The 15869-nt window shown below is 39.9% G+C and overlaps 1 protein-coding gene across 1 annotated transcript; it reads left to right on the forward strand.

Moving 5' to 3' along the window:
* Positions 1-6481: 6481 nt before the first annotated feature.
* On the forward strand, positions 6482-6859 carry LOC149172837 (uncharacterized). Its single transcript, XM_089426485.1, has one exon. The coding sequence runs from the start codon at positions 6482-6484 to the stop codon at positions 6857-6859; it is 378 nt and encodes a 125-aa protein (XP_089282611.1).
* The last annotated feature ends 9010 nt before the right edge of the window (positions 6860-15869 follow it).

Raw genomic sequence — 15869 nt, forward strand, 5'->3', positions numbered from 1 at the left:
TTTTTTATTATTTTTTTTCATGTGTTTAAAACTGAATAGACTAAAAAAGTACAAGGTCTACTTCTACAACAAACTTTTCGGAAGCTCAATCGAATATGAACGAGATTAATGAGAACACATATAATTGAGAATGAGAAATCAATCACACATAACACAGAAGAAATAATCAAGGGAAGTCTCCGCCTAAATCCCCAATCTCTGTATTATAATACAAGTGGAAATATGTTCAAGTTACAAAATGAATCAGCGTTCAAGCTATCCTGCTCTCTCTGCAATCGAACTGCTACTCTCATAGACAGTGAAAGGCTTCTCACAAACCTTCTCCTCTGCCCTCCAAGCCTCCTGTTTCCTTACGCAGTTTCTCGTGGGGTCCAATGCTGCCACCAGTGTGAATTCACCTCTCACACAACACATTAAACTCAATAGTAACTGCGCAGTCCTGAAGGAGATAATTCCTTCTGCATGGATGATTTTCCTATATAAGAAAAATCCTCCAACTAATAGTACACTTTCCATTCCTATCTCAACTAGGTCTTTGACATGGAAAATTTTAGGGGCGAATTTTTGCCCTTGGGCGAAATGAAGGGGTTTTATATTTTTATTGGGTGAATATTTTGTATCATAGTACATTGTTACAAATCGCCTCAAATTTATTTATAAAAAAAATTAGGTATGGAGGTTAGCCCACCTTATTTTAAGGGAGAGAGTAAAAAAAGTAAATTTAGCGCTTGAAATTAGGAGTTACGACCTTCCATTCACCCTAATTTTCAAGAATAGGTATTTATGATAGTTATTTCACCCTTCACATTCCGTGTAAAAAAGGTTTTTTTCTTTCATTTTCCCGTATTTCATGGTATTGGGGTTAATTTCGAGAAAATGACCTTAATTTTTGAAACAAATGGTCACAAAAGAATAATTCATTTTATTTAAAAATTCAAGTCTCTTATGGGGGGATGGAGCCGAGCTCAGGAAATGGCGAGGGTTTCTGAAACAATAGGGTTAACAACGGAGAGGTGGAAAGAGGAGCAACAGTTGAGATAAAGGCAGGGAACGAGCATCCGGCGTGCAACCAAGCCAACAGCAACATAAAGGAGAGAAGGGTAGGTTCATAAATCAAGGAGGAACTGAAAGGCGGCATGGCAGGGGATCGAGGGAGGGGAGAAATTCCCTTCTACACGAACGTAATGGCGGGAGAAGCAAGTGGAAGCGGACTACGAAAAGAATCAAAGGAAGATATTAGGGATGCGCCAGTGATGGGAAACCAATGGCAAACAAGGTTAGGAGGCAGATGCCTTCCTAGAGCCCTGAAAAAGCCAAGGTTCGTCATCCTGAACAACAAACTTGAAGAGTATAGATGCTATATGAGGGACCATGCTCTAATATGTAAGTTTTAGGGTTCTGGCGGGCTGAAAAAGACCTGGCAAGGTGGATACAATAAAGACGGAAATCGAAAGGACACATAGATATGAAGCTGGGGGCAAAGGGATTTTTTACAGTGATATTTGCTAATCTAGAGGACAAGGAAAGAACCTTTGAAGGAGGGTCGTATTTCATGAATAACACCAGTTTATTCATGAGGCACTGGAAGACTGTTACAATCCAGATCAAGAAAAGATGTTGGCAGCACCTGTCTGGATTCGACTGTTTGGTTTACCAATAGAGTTTTGGGACCCTGAGATCCTGGAAGGAATAGGAAATACAATAGGGTCATTTGTTAAAGTAGCAGAGACCACAAAGAGAGGGAGATACACATACTATGCTAGGATATGTGTATACATGAACATATCAGATCCCCTGCCAGAGTACATAGAGTTAGAATACCATGATGAAGTATGGCAACAACCGATGGATTACGAACATATACCTTTCAGGTGTAGAAGGTGCCATGAATATGACCATCTCTTTAAACAATGTCCATTGAACGTTGTAGAGGAAACATCAAGGAAAGTAGAAGCAGAAAGGAGAAGGACAGAAGAAACAGAAGGAGTGGAGGAGGTTTTCCAGGAAATCCCAATAAAAAGGAGGCTCGAGAAAGAAGCGGTAAGAAGGCCACAAACCGCTAAATCAGTGCCAGTAGTCTGTCAGAACAAGTTCAATATACTCCAGGAAAATGAAGGAGAGATGGAAAAAGAAGAAAGCGTAGAAGAACCTATGGATTCTATCAAAGATACAAAGGAGACAGACTCAAACCAAGGAAACATAGAAAAAGAAGGGATAGAAGAGAACACAGATATATTAATAGAACAATCGCAAATGGAGATAGATCCTCAAAAGGAGAGTGGAAATGATGAGGAGAGAGTAATGAAAAGGTTGTTACAGGACTGGAAGAACTTGGATGAGAGGTTTATCCCGGAGAAGCAAAACAGTTATACAAAGAGATGTTCCAAAAATACAAGGAGAAGAATGGAACCATTCTGACAAATCAACTGGAACAAACAGGAACACAAGGAACACAGAGTATGGGAATGGGCAGTTCTGGCAAAGGAAATACGAAAAGAGGAAGACGGCCAATGAGTGAAACTATTCAGGTGGTAGCGGAAACTCTATTAAATTCAGGTAGAGTCATACCTCTCTCAGAGGTATTTCAACAACCATCCAAAAAGTTATAAATGATTGTCACAAGCTGGAATATCAGAGGTCTCAACAGTAAAGGAAAACAGAGGTATCTGAGGGATAGGGTGAAGAAACACAAGCCTAGTATAATGATAATCCAAGAGACTAAGATCAGTTCTCAAAAATTAGAAGAGATAATGAGAAAATATAAGATACACTATGAAGTCATGGGTCAAGATGCGACCGGCACAACTGGAGGACTGGCAATCCTATGGAACCCAGAGGAGGTGCAATTCAAAAATTGGGTCAGCCTCCCTCGAATACTCTCAGGCTCATTCAGAATGATAGGGTCATCTGAGTGGATACTCATCACTGGAGTTTATGGCCCGCACATCCCAAGAGAATGCAAAAACTTCCTTAAAAACATGCAAACTATCTGCAGGATCTTCCCTGGGATTCTGTGGATTGTAGGAGGAGACTTTAATATGATTAAAACCCTAGGAGAAAAGAGAGGAGGAATAAGTAGACCAGATCAAGACATGGAGGCTTTCAGTGAAATGATAACAGAGCAAATATTGGTAGATATTCCGACGATAAATGGAGTTCACACTTGGAACAATCGAAGGGGAGGCAGAAATCAAATAGCATCTAGGCTGGATAGATTCTTAGTATCAAAATAGATCTTAAATAGGGATGTATTCATAGAGGCAAAGATCCTACCTGCCATGGGTTCTGACCATTGGCCTATCAGATTAGAGATAGATATTAAGAAGAACCCCTACAAACGCCCATTCAAGTTTGAGGCCTTCTGGCTCAGGAATAATCAGTTCATACCGAAGGTCGAGGAATAGTGGACCCAGAGTCAACAAAGAGGGAGAAGTAAGATGCATACATTTCAGCTAAAGATCAAGGAACTCAAAGGGGAAATCAAAAAATGGAACAAGGAAGAGTTTGGGAACATTTTAATGGAGAAGCAGAGATTAGAATGGAAAATGGAAGAGCTACAATAGAAAATCATAACAGAAGGAAGAGATGAGGAGAAGAGCAGAGAAGAAGGAACATTGATTAGCCAAGTAGAGGAGTGGAGAAAATAGGAAGAAATCCTATGTTGACAAATGTCCAGGATAAACTGGCTCCGTGAAGGAGAAAGGAACACAAAGTTCTTCCACCAAGCAATGGTCCAGCACAGACAAAGGAACAAGATCTTCTCTATCTTAAAAAAAGAAGGGTAAAGAATAATAGAACATGAAGGAATTGAACAAGTATTAGTTGAGTATCACAGAGACCTGCTGACAGAACCACGGGCCAACAGAGACGAGGCAATAGGAAGAATCTGCAATGAAATCCCCAAGATGGTAACTGAAGACCAGAATAAAGCTTTGATGAGGGCAGAAACACTAGAAGAAGTGGAGGAAATAGTAAAAGGAATGAAGAAAAATAAAGCACCATGACCGGATGGATTTACGGCAGAATTTTATTAAGCAGGCTGGCATTTCCTGGGACAAGATATTCTGGAAGTGGTAGAGGAGTCTCGTAGACAGTAAAAGGTATGGCCAAGCCTCAACTCTACCCTGTTTACTCTTATTCCTAAATCGGCCAAATCTGAGAATGCCCTAGGTTTTCGCCCAATAGCCCTTTGTAATGTAATTTATAAGATTATTGCTACCTTGATAAATAAAAGACTGAAGCCAATTCTTTTAAACATAATCTCCCCGGAACAAACGGGTTTTGTGGAGGGGAGACAAATTCTAGATGGGCTGGTAGTAGCTTAGGAGGTGATCCGTTCTCTAAAACAAAAAAAGGAGAGAGGAATGATGATAAAGCTAGATCTGTCAAAAGCCTATGACCGCCTAAATTGGAACTTCCTCAAGGCTACACTCAGGGCATTTTGTTTTAGTAACAAATGGATTGACTGGATTTATAACATGATATCAACGCCTAATTTCTCTATTCTGTTGAATGGGACGCCCACTATGACCTTCAATGCCACTAGAGGATTAAGACAAGGTGATCCCTTATCTCCCTTCCTGTTTATTATGGCGGCAGATGGTCTGGGAAGATACTTCAAAAAAGAGATGAGGGAAAGAAAGATCAAGGGACTAAGGCTATGGGGAAACAACTTGCCTATCACCCACCAATAGTTTGTAGACGACATCATGCTCTTCTGCGAGGTCTCGCTATAGGAAGTGAAGAGAGTGAAAAAGATTTTGGATTTGTTCATGGAAGCCTTGGGGATGGAAATTAATAAAGACAAATCATGCACATTTATCTTCAACACCCCAAAGCCAATCAAAACCCACTTAACCAGAACGTTGGGCTTTAGATCTTGAGAGCTACCAACAAAGTATCTGGGAAATCAACTAGCTCTAAACCCTACAAGAATAGCTAATTGGAATCAAATAATAGACAAACTCAAGATCAGACTTGAGAATTGGTCCTTCCGATCGTTAAATATAGCTGGGAGACTGGTGCTCCTGAAATCAATTCTCCAAGCCATTCCAATTTACCCTCTATCGGTGATGGCAGCCCCCAAAGGAGTTTGCGCAAGAATGAAGGAATTTTTTGGAAAATTCATATGGGGAGGACCCAAAGAGGAAAATAAATGGGCCCTAGTGTCGTGGAAGGGAATATCCAAACAAAAATATAAAGGAGGACTGGGTCTCAAGGACCCAGGAATTTTAAACCAAGTTCTAGGGGCAAAGCTATGGTGGAGGTGGATGAGGAGAGGAAATGACATATGGAAACAAATATGGACTCAAAAATATAACATGCCCTCATCAACTGAAGGAATTCTCAGAGTGGAAGAGGTCCCAAAAGGATCTTCAATCTGGGACCTAGTGAGCCAAAACAGAGATCTTATAAATAAATATGCCTTCTGGGAAATCAGGAACGAAAGTACAGCTCATTTTTGGGAGGAGGCATGGCAACAAAGGGATAGAATGGATGATATTCAAATTCTACAAAACACCTATCGGAAGGCAATAATGGAGGGATTAAAATTTGTTAAATATTACTAGAAGGAAGAAGTGTTGGATGAGACCGGGTGAATCTGGAGGAAACTTGAAGAATGGGACGATAATATCGATGTAGAACAGAAAGAGATAATGAAAAAAGAGATGGATTCAAGAAGAATTAAAAATAGAACGGGACCAGATATACTCAGATGGGGAAAATCTACAAGAGGAACCTTTACTGTCAAAGAAGCTTACTATTTAGCCACTAGATAAGAAGGAGAAGAGTAAGACATAGACTAGAAACAAATATGGAGGAATAAGTGGTGGCTGAAAGTAACAATGTTTGCATGGCTAGTAGGGAAAGGAATAATCTTGGCATGGGACAAGCTACAGAAACGAGGATTCCAGGGCCCCCCCAGATGTTGCATTTGCAAAAAGGAGAATGAGACTCAAGTGCACCTCCTGAACTCTTTCCCTTTTGCCTAGCATCAATGGGATGAGGTCAGGAACCTCTTTGGAAAATCTAATAGGGACCCTATGGATATAAAGCATACCATATTTCAATGGCGAAAGGGTCAATTTTCATGCTCCGTAGTAAGGAGAACATGGAGCTTAGTTGTAGGTTTTGTTATCTGGCTGCTATGGAAAGAGTGAAATCAAAGGATATTCCAGAACAAAAACAATCCACCTGAAAAGATTTGGTAAAAAAAACGAAAATTAATTAGAGAAACTGTTCTGGCTAAGACCTAGGAGGAGGAGGAATGGAAGAAAAATCCTGAGGAGGGACAAATCTTAGCCAAACTCAATATAGATTATAACATGATGTACCCCGAGGAGGAAAAACAACAAAGACCGCAGATACAGAGTCATGTGCAGTTCAGATATCCGGGGATAACTTCCTTAAGTTGAATTTTGACGGGGCTTCTAAAGGAAACCCAGGACATGCAGGTTTTGGTGGTATCCTCAGAGACAATATGGGACACACCAGATGGGTGTACGCAAATAGAGGAGGCATAATGACCAACAACGAAGCAAAAATGATGGTTGTATACCAAGGTATTAAAATAGCAATAAGAAATGGATACAGGAACCTAGAGATTGAAGGTGACTCGCAGATAGTAATTGAAATGCTCAGGAAACTCAACAATGGGAAGAACTGGGAACATGTTGCCAAGAGGTGGAGGACAACAGGGATAATTCAAGACTTGGAAAACATACTGAATTGTATTCAATACAAAATTATTAGTCATGTTAAGCGAGATGGAAATAAAGCAGCAGACTTTCTGGCAAATTGGGGATGCAAAGAACAGGATGGAAAGGTGGATAACATCTGCCCAATAGTTATCAAATAAACCTGGATGGGAGACACTCAATCTAATAATTACTCAGGATAGTAATGAATCCACAAATTGATAAAAAGAAATACCAAGGACCCCCGATCGGGGTGACGAAGGCGGCGAGACGGGAAGTTAATGAAAGGACAAGGGGAGGCTATGATAAGCCACCTTGCATAAGGAGATCATCGCAGGTGGACAGGACGGCTGGCAGACTGGGCATAATTACAAACAGCAGCAGGGAGGGAATGATCAAAGCCAGAGGTGGTGGAGGTGACGGCGCTCCAGTGATGAGACAAGGGTCAGCTCGCACGAAGGCAAACCGAGGAAGAGTGGGCTATTATGGTGAATGCAGGCAACAGAGGGAGACGGTGCAACAACACAAGAAAGGGAGGCAAGCAAAAGGAAGTGGATACGGGTGGAGGTATAAGGGCAGGTATGCTGTTAATGCCCTCGATGTGAGCGGAGACAAGGGAAAAAAGGTGGCAACCAAAGCAAGAGTTAAAGCAGGGAGAGAGCAGCAGTGGTTTCGACCTCCTGACCTTAGGAAAACTCAGGGCAAGATTACAGAGAGTAGAATGAGGAAGACTGTGATGGTCGAGAGCAGGGGAGGAAGACCTTCGGGGACCGAAGGCAATAAGGTGGAACCCCGGGAAGAAAAGAATCAGATCCAGGGGGACATGGAGGAAGCGTATGACTCAGAACGGGACAGTCAAATGCAGACAAGGAGGAGCGGAAGGGGGAAAGGGAGAACTCTGGAGGACATGCAACCAGAAGGGGTTGACTTTAGAGACAAGAAAACCAGAGGCAGAGAAGAGGAAGATTGTATGGGATCACCCTCAAGCGCAATTGGGCAGGGAAGCAGGGTAAAGGAAGGCAATGTAGTCGGAGCAGGACGTGGAAGGGGTCGTAGAGGAAGAGGGAGACGAAGTCAAGCAGGAAACCAGGAACGGAGCTTCCATCCACCGGCAGGAAACAAACGCGGCAGGAGGACGATGAAGTGACAGGTTCAGTATGCGGAGAGGGCATACAGTAAAGATACGCATGCGGATATCAGGAAGATAATCCAGCATTTGGAGGAGGAGGCGACCCAGGAGCAATCGGACTCTGAAATGGAAGACTGGGAGTATCTGCTGCCAGACCCAGGAAATACTAGAGGACGTATGTCCCTGTACAAGCAGGCTCTCCATGTGTATTGGGTAATGAAGCGGCTGCTAGCAAAAGCCATGGAACAGGTGGCTATGGAGATGGCAGAATTGGCCCAAGGCATCCCAAATCTGAAGAAAGAGACAAACAATATCTAGATAACCCTTCTGATGCAGGATAGCAAGCTTGATGAGATACAGCAACAGTTAAAGAAGATGACTCCTGAAGCCAAGGAGGAAAATTATCAGCCGGACGCAATGGCAGACTGATCTCTTAAGATATGTTAATCATCTCCTTAGTTAGGAAGCTGAAAGCATGATTTCCTTTTGTTATATTTCATAATGCAGATAGGAAATAGTGATAGTCTTTTTGAATGGGTAGTTTATTTAGCATGGACAAGTAGACTCAGTAAATTTTGTTTCTGGATGGCAATTAAAAACTTAAGATGGCCAACAGACCCGGTTTCCCTTCGGGGCGGGTTGAGGCCATTGTATGTCTGTACAGGCTTGAACTCGATTTAATATGAATGGTACCACCTTAGCTTACAAAAAAAAAAAATTCAAGTCTCTCATTTTCATGTTTATTTAAAGATTGAATAATGTTCTTGTCATATTCCAAGTTTGCATCTGTTTATTCATAATCATATAAAGAATAATGGAAAACATTTTTTTATATTTACTCCATAAGTCACCTTATATTTACATGTAAATAAATAAAAATATAAATAAAGTGGAGTATGGTAAATAAATAAAACCTATTTTTATACTTACTCCAAAGGTATGGTAAATAAATATAAATATAAATAAACTAGAGGTATGGTAAATAAATAAAACCTCTTTTTATATTTAGTCCATAACCCTCTTTCTATTTAAGAAGACTCAAAAAAGAGGTTTTATTTAAGTCCTATGGGCCAAATACCATATTTATAAAATAGGTATGGTAAATTAATAAAAATATGAATAAACGAGAGGTATGGTAAATAAATAAAACATTTTTTTATATTTACTCCACTCAAAAAATGTGTTATATTTAGATGAAGCCTATGGGCCAAATACTATGGGCCAAACAGCATGGGCCAAATTATTATTAATACCATGCAAAAAAACATTATTAACCCATTATTAACCCTAATATTATTATTAATAAAAAAAATATGGCACATGGTATTGACCCATGGTATTCACGTGGAATGTAGGCTATTTAAAGGGGGGAATTAAAGCAGCATAGATCCATCTTTATGCCGGATCTACTAAGCCCCCCGAGGGATCAAATATCGTGATATGCAAACTAGCATAGAGCGAAAAAATATTTGATCCTCGTGCTTGGTAGATCAAGGGTATAAATGCATCTTGTAATTTAATGTCACTTAAACATTTTAATTTGGTTAAAATAAAAAAATAAAATAAAAATCAATTATTAATTTTATTAATTTTTATAAGCTCCAGGTTTATGATAACCCATGGTATTGACCCATGGTAATATCATGGTATTCATGTGAGCATAGACTATTTAAAGGGGAAATTCTATCAGCTTAGATCCATCTTAATTCCGGGTCTACAAAGTGTTGAGAGGGATAAATAGATTTCATCACTCCATGAGTGGTAGAAGTGGAGTTAAGATGGATATAGGTTGGTTTTTATGATAATGAAGATATTAAATAGACTCAGGAAATTATATTATAAAAAACATATTAAGGTGAATGGTTAAAGCTACATTTAATCACCTCACAAAATTTAGTAAAAAATACCAATATCTCCATTAATATTGGTTTTTATGATTTAACAAAAAAAAAAATTTAAAACAGTGAAATCTTATCACTCTTTCCGCATCACCCTCACAGAAGAGAGATAGTCAATGCCCAGATTTCCCACCATTTTTCAAACGTTATGAATATGATATCTTCATGAAAAACTTAAGGTACTGATGTTGGATTAGTTGTTTAAAGAATATGCTGGTTTGTACAACCTTTGATCTTCTCTGTTATTCTTAATTTGTCGTAATCATCTGTAGGGGTTGGGCGAGTGCTTGAAAAATATGTTGGTTTGTACAACCTTTCATCTTCTCTGTTTTTCTAAACTTGTCATAATGATCTGTAGGGTTTGGGCCAGTGCACCATATTGTCCTAAAAGGCAGAGATTGTGCACGAAAAAGGAAATTAATCCACATGTTACAACGTTGTTAAAAAATGCAAGATGTATGAAGGTAGTGAATTATGCTAGTACGCAATTTAGATTGGGAGAGACGTAATTAAATTTTATTATTTAATTGAAGATTTAACATTAAAATAATAATAAATCTATATGTATATATTAATATATTGATTGGAAGGCTTTTGAAAACGGTCACTACTTTCCATTAGATCCCCTTTAGGCCTTTGGGATACCTCCTACTTTCTTATATTATATAGTTGGGGCTTGCTACTTGTTGGCGTGTTGGGGTAAACAAAATGTGTTTTTTTTTAATCTCGTAGTTGGAGTCTATGGAATAAGAAAGAAATTTGATATCTTGAAAAAAGTGGTACAAAATATTTTTTTTTTTATCTTGTAGTTGGACTCTATGGAATAAGAAAGAAATTTGATAGCTTGACAAAAGTGGTAGAGAAAAGATTAATCTCTCCTACCTTGACAGAACTGGTGGTCAAGATCAACACCTACAAGAACTTTGTTGTGGAATATTATTAAAACTAATAGAAGGATATGAAAGAGTGTACAGTGAGAACCTTGACAAACATGGCCACTGAAACTTGCATCATTGTTTGTAGGAAGAGAAAATTATGTTTCTTTTTTCCAAACATGTATGTTAGTATATTACAATTTAAAGAATATGTTTTCCTATTATCATATATGGTTTCATTCTTTAACAAAACATTCGCCAAGACTTCACTTTTTATTATTCAGTGAATGTTTTGCCAAGATCTTACAAGATTTATATTTCAGTGATAGATTCGCCATTCCTTTACAAGATAATATAATCCAGTGACAGATTCGCCAAAAAAATTATATACACATATTATATTATTGATAAAATCGCCTCCCATTTTTCTTATGTATCATGGGGATTCGCCAATTTATTATACATATAAATTTAGGGTGGTTCTTAAAATTTTCCATGGTCTCTGACTGAATTGACATGCATGAGTTATTTATGAGATAATATTCAGTTATCTGGAGAACAGTAGTTACATGCATGCAAGCATAAACTAACTGAACTCACAATTAATTCTACAAACTGTTAGAACTAATCTAAATGGACTTAACTCAGTTAACTGAGCTAACTAATTACAACTCAAAGTACAACTCATCCTGATCTTCTTAACTAAGGGATAAATTCCTCAATCAATGGAGAAATTGTTGCATGTCTTCACATAGACTTCATGTTTGATTTTCTACAAATAATTAACTCAAGATGAATTGATTAATTATTTTACAAACAACTGCTAAGATCAAATTCAAATTTTACTTCTCAATTTTAGTTCAGGGACTAACTAAAATTGGAATCCATCCAAAATGCTCTTTATAGCAATGTTATATTTATCACTTCCATTTTTCATTCCTAGATGCTATGTCCAACACTTGTACCTGAACTTCTATTTATAACAATGCTATTTTTGGGATTTCTAGTTTCCATTTTCAACACTCCCTCTCAACAAGAAAGGCATTCAACTCAAACCCGATCCTGAACCTTTGGAATGTTCTGAATGCAACACTTCTCCCAAGTGTGATTACTCCAGCAACTCTAGAAGCAAAAAATTCTCCCAACTGACCTCTCTGTTGGGCTAGAAACACCCTCTGATGTTGAAGCTCCCTCTGCCGCTGACAAGTGCTTTCTCTCTGACCTTTGAGCTGCTGCAACACTCCATGCATCTCGCACCGTTGCACACCTCTATGTGCCATCCTGCACTGGTGCAACACTCCTGTGCCTCTCGCATTGTTGCAGCCTGCTAGCTCTGCACTGTGTTGGGATTCCTGCACTGTAGCTCTCTCTACATCTCCATCTGCATCTACCTCTACCCACTCAGCCAGTCTTACTACTCCTCCTCGGGGCTCCCGTAGCAAGGTCTAATCAAAGAGGTTGGGTACCTCAATGATCCTGCCCCTATTCCAGCCTTCTTGGGACTGTCACTCCACATCGACCAACCTCCTACCTGGAGGTATGGATGCATGTGCTCCCTCTGCCCACATGGCTCGAAATTCCCCCCTACTGGAGTTCTCTACATGAGTGGATGTTTCCACTCGATCTCCTCCCGGCTTCTCCAGTTGTGGCTGCTCCACAACCTCCTAAAGCTTTTTCACCAAATGTGTCTCCTCCACAATTGTCTGAGACTTCTTTTGGCGCTGCATATTGATAGGTAATTTACTCTCCCTCTCAACCACCAAGTCTCCATCAGTTGCCTTGTTCCTCAAGGCTTTGCATGCATCTTTAACCTCAAGAGCATATAGGTTCTTGACTCGTGAACCAATCTGCTTCACCTGTCTAGTGGTGATGTGTTAAAGGAAAACATTTCCCTTACTGAAGACTATATCATAGCCTTTGTCTTCTAGCATTGCGATCAACACCAAATTTTTCCTCAGTCCTGGTACATTATTGACATCGGTCAAGGTAATGCGAGCTCCATGCTCCCTTTGAAAAACAACCATGCCTACACCTAAGACATTATACTTTTAATCATTACCCATTGCTATGAGTATCTGGAGATATTTCTCCTCCAAGGTACTGAACAAACTCTTGTCATTGGTCATGTGGAAAGAAGCTCCACTGTCAAGAAACCAACCACATCCCATCATGGATGAATCCATCCATGTGAAAAGGAGAGAAATCTAACTCAAACTGTGAGGTCAGTGCCTCACCATCAGATCCCTTAGACAAACCCTTGTTGGATTTCTTTTGTGGACAATTCATAGCAAAATGGCCCACTTCATGACAATGAAAGCATCGCTCTTTTGATTTGTCAAACTTCTTCCCACCATTGGAAGAACTGGATTTGGAATGGGATGCCTTCCCTTTCCCCTTCCTCGCCTTACTTGCTAAGGCTAGATTTTCCTCATCATCTTGCTTCGACGAGGATCCATCTCTGGTGCTTCTTCGTATCTCCTCCTGCATCAGATCCGACCAAAGTCATTCCCAATTTTTTCTCTTCCCTTAACCGAGTCTTGGTATCTATTCCATCTCTTAGGAACACCGAGGAGTGCAAGACTCACCATGTAATCATCGGTTGTCGTGATCCCTATGCTTCCAAGCTCATCCCTGCAGGTGGTGAGCTTGTTCAGATACATAGAGATCATGTCGCCCTTTTCACACTTGACTTTCTGAAGCTTGTCTTTTAGCGGCAGCTTCCTCTAATCGCTGTTGTTCTGACATAGATCTTTCAATGTTTTCCACATTGAAAATTGTGTCTCCTTCCAACGGAGACTCGAGACTATGTGGTCTCGAACTCCCTCCAGAAGGATTCTCCTTGCTTTAGCCACAAATTTCTTCCATTCCGCCAATTCATTAGCATTAGCTGATGCGAGCTTGGGGACTTCTTGATCAATGAACTCCTTTAGACCGTTATCCTCTAATATTGCTTCCATGCGATCCTTCCAAGCTATATAATTCAAACTGCCATCAAGAGCATATTCGAGTCTTAAACCATTGAACTCCATTGCTGAAAATGAGATGAGACAAGAACTCGATTTCTATATTCAGGAACCTCAAACTCCGAACTTCTCCCTTCTTGTATATTGTTCTCTCCTTTGACCAACTTTGCTCTGATACCATGCAGAAATTCCCACTGTAGATCAGCAAATTATGCAATATACTAAAGCAAAATATAAGATCTACTTCTACAAAAAACTTTGCGGAAGATTAATTGAATATGAGCAAGATCAATGAGAACACATATAATAGAGAATGAGAAATCAATCACAAATAACACAAAAGAAATAACCCAGGGAAAGCCTCAAAGTAAAACCCCAATCTCTTTATTAGAATACAAGTGAAAATATGTTCAAGCTACAAAAAGAATCATCTCTCAAGCTATCCTCCTCTCTCTTCAATCAAACTGCTGCTCATAGACAGTCAAAGGCTTCTCACAAACCTTCTCCTCTGCCCTCCAAGCCTCCTATTTCCTTGCGCAGTTTCTCCTAGGGTCCAATGCTGCCACCAGTGTGAATTCACCTCTCGCACAACACATTAAACTCAATAGTAACTGCGCAGTCTTGAAGGAGATAATTCCTTCTACATGGATGAGTTTCCTATATAGGAAAAATCCTCCAACTAATAGTACATTGTCCCTTCCTCTGATCTCTACTAGGTCTCTGACTGAACTGACATGCATGTGTTATTTATGACAGAATATTCAGTTATCTGGAGAGCAACAGTTACATGCATGCAAGCATTAACTAACCGAACTCACAATTAATTCTACAAACTGTTAGAACTAATCTAACTAGACATAACTCAGTTAACTGAGTTAACTAATTACAACTCAAAGTACAACTCATCCTGATCTCCTTAACTACGGGATAGATTTCTCAATCAATGGAGAAATTGTTGCATGTCTTCACATAGACTTCGTGTTTGATTTTCTACAACTAGTTAACTCAAGATGAATTAATTAATTATTTTACAAATAGCTCCTAAGATCAAATTCGAATTTTACTTCTCAATTTTAGTTCAAGGACTAACTAAAATTGGAATCCATCCTGGAATGCTATTTATAGCAATGCTATTTTTAGCATTTCCATTTTTCATTCCTTGTTGCTATGCCCAACACTAGTACCCGAACTTCTATTTATAGTAATGCTATTTTTAGCATTTCTATTTTTAGCATTTCTTGTTGCCATTTTCAACACTCCCTCTCTACAAGAAAGACATTCAACTCAAACCCACTCCTGAACCTTTGGAATGTTCTTCATGCAACACTTCTCCCAAGTGTTATTGCTCCAGCAACTCTAGAAGCAAAAAATTCTCCCAACTGACCTCTTTGTTGGGCTAGAAATACCCTTTGATGCTGAAGCTCCATCTGCCGCTGACAAGTGCTCCCTCTCTGACCTCTGAGCTATGTCAACACTCCATGCATCTCGCACCGTTGCACACCTCTCTGTGCCATCCTGCACTGGTGCAACACTCCTGTGCCTCTCGCATTGTTGCAGCTTGTTAGCTCTGCATTGTCTTGGGATTCCTGCATTGTAGCTCTCTCTGCCGCTCCATACACATCTATCTCTACCCACTCAGCCAGTCCTGCTACTCCTCGTCAGGGCTCTCATAGCAAGGTCTAATCAAGGAAGTTGGGTACCTCAATGATCCTACCCCTATTCCAGCCTTCTTGGGACTGTTGCTCCTAATTGTCCCACCTCTTACCTAGAGGTATGGATGCATGGTCTCCATCTTCCCACTTGGCTAGAAATTTCTCCCTACTGGAGGTCTCTGCATGAGTGGATTCCTCCACTCGATCTCCTCTCGGCTTCTCCAGTTGTGGCTGCTCCACAACCTCCTAAAGAAATTTCACCAATTATGTCTCCTCCACAATTGTTTGAGACTTCTTCTGGCGTTGCATGTTGAGAGGTAATTTACTCTCCCTCTCAACCACCAAGTCTCCGTCAGTTTCCTTGCTCCTTAAGGCTTTGCATGCATCTTGAACCTCAAGAGCATACAGGTTCTTGACTCGTGAACCAATCTGCTTCACCTATCTAGTGGTGATGTGTCGAAGGAAAACCTTTCCCTTACTGAAGACTACATCATAGCCTTTGTCTTCCAGCATTGTGATCAACACCAAATTTTTCCTCAGTCCTGGTACATACTTGACATCGGTCAAGGTAGTGTGAGCTCCATGCTCCCTCTGAAAAATAACCATGTCTACACCTGAGACACTATACTTTTCATCATTACCCATCGCTATGAG

The sequence above is a fragment of the Pinus tabuliformis genome, chromosome 4_2, assembly GCF_031772625.1.
Source record: "Pinus tabuliformis cultivar Carrire ecotype Pingquan chromosome 4_2, CPIR1, whole genome shotgun sequence".
In the NCBI taxonomy this organism is placed as follows: Eukaryota; Viridiplantae; Streptophyta; class Pinopsida; order Pinales; family Pinaceae; genus Pinus; species Pinus tabuliformis.

Bases quoted from the DNA above. Each gene is read 5' to 3' on its own strand.
- LOC149172837 (XM_089426485.1), top strand. From the start codon at position 6,482: ATGGGACACACCAGATGGGTGTACGCAAATAGAGGAGGCATAATGACC.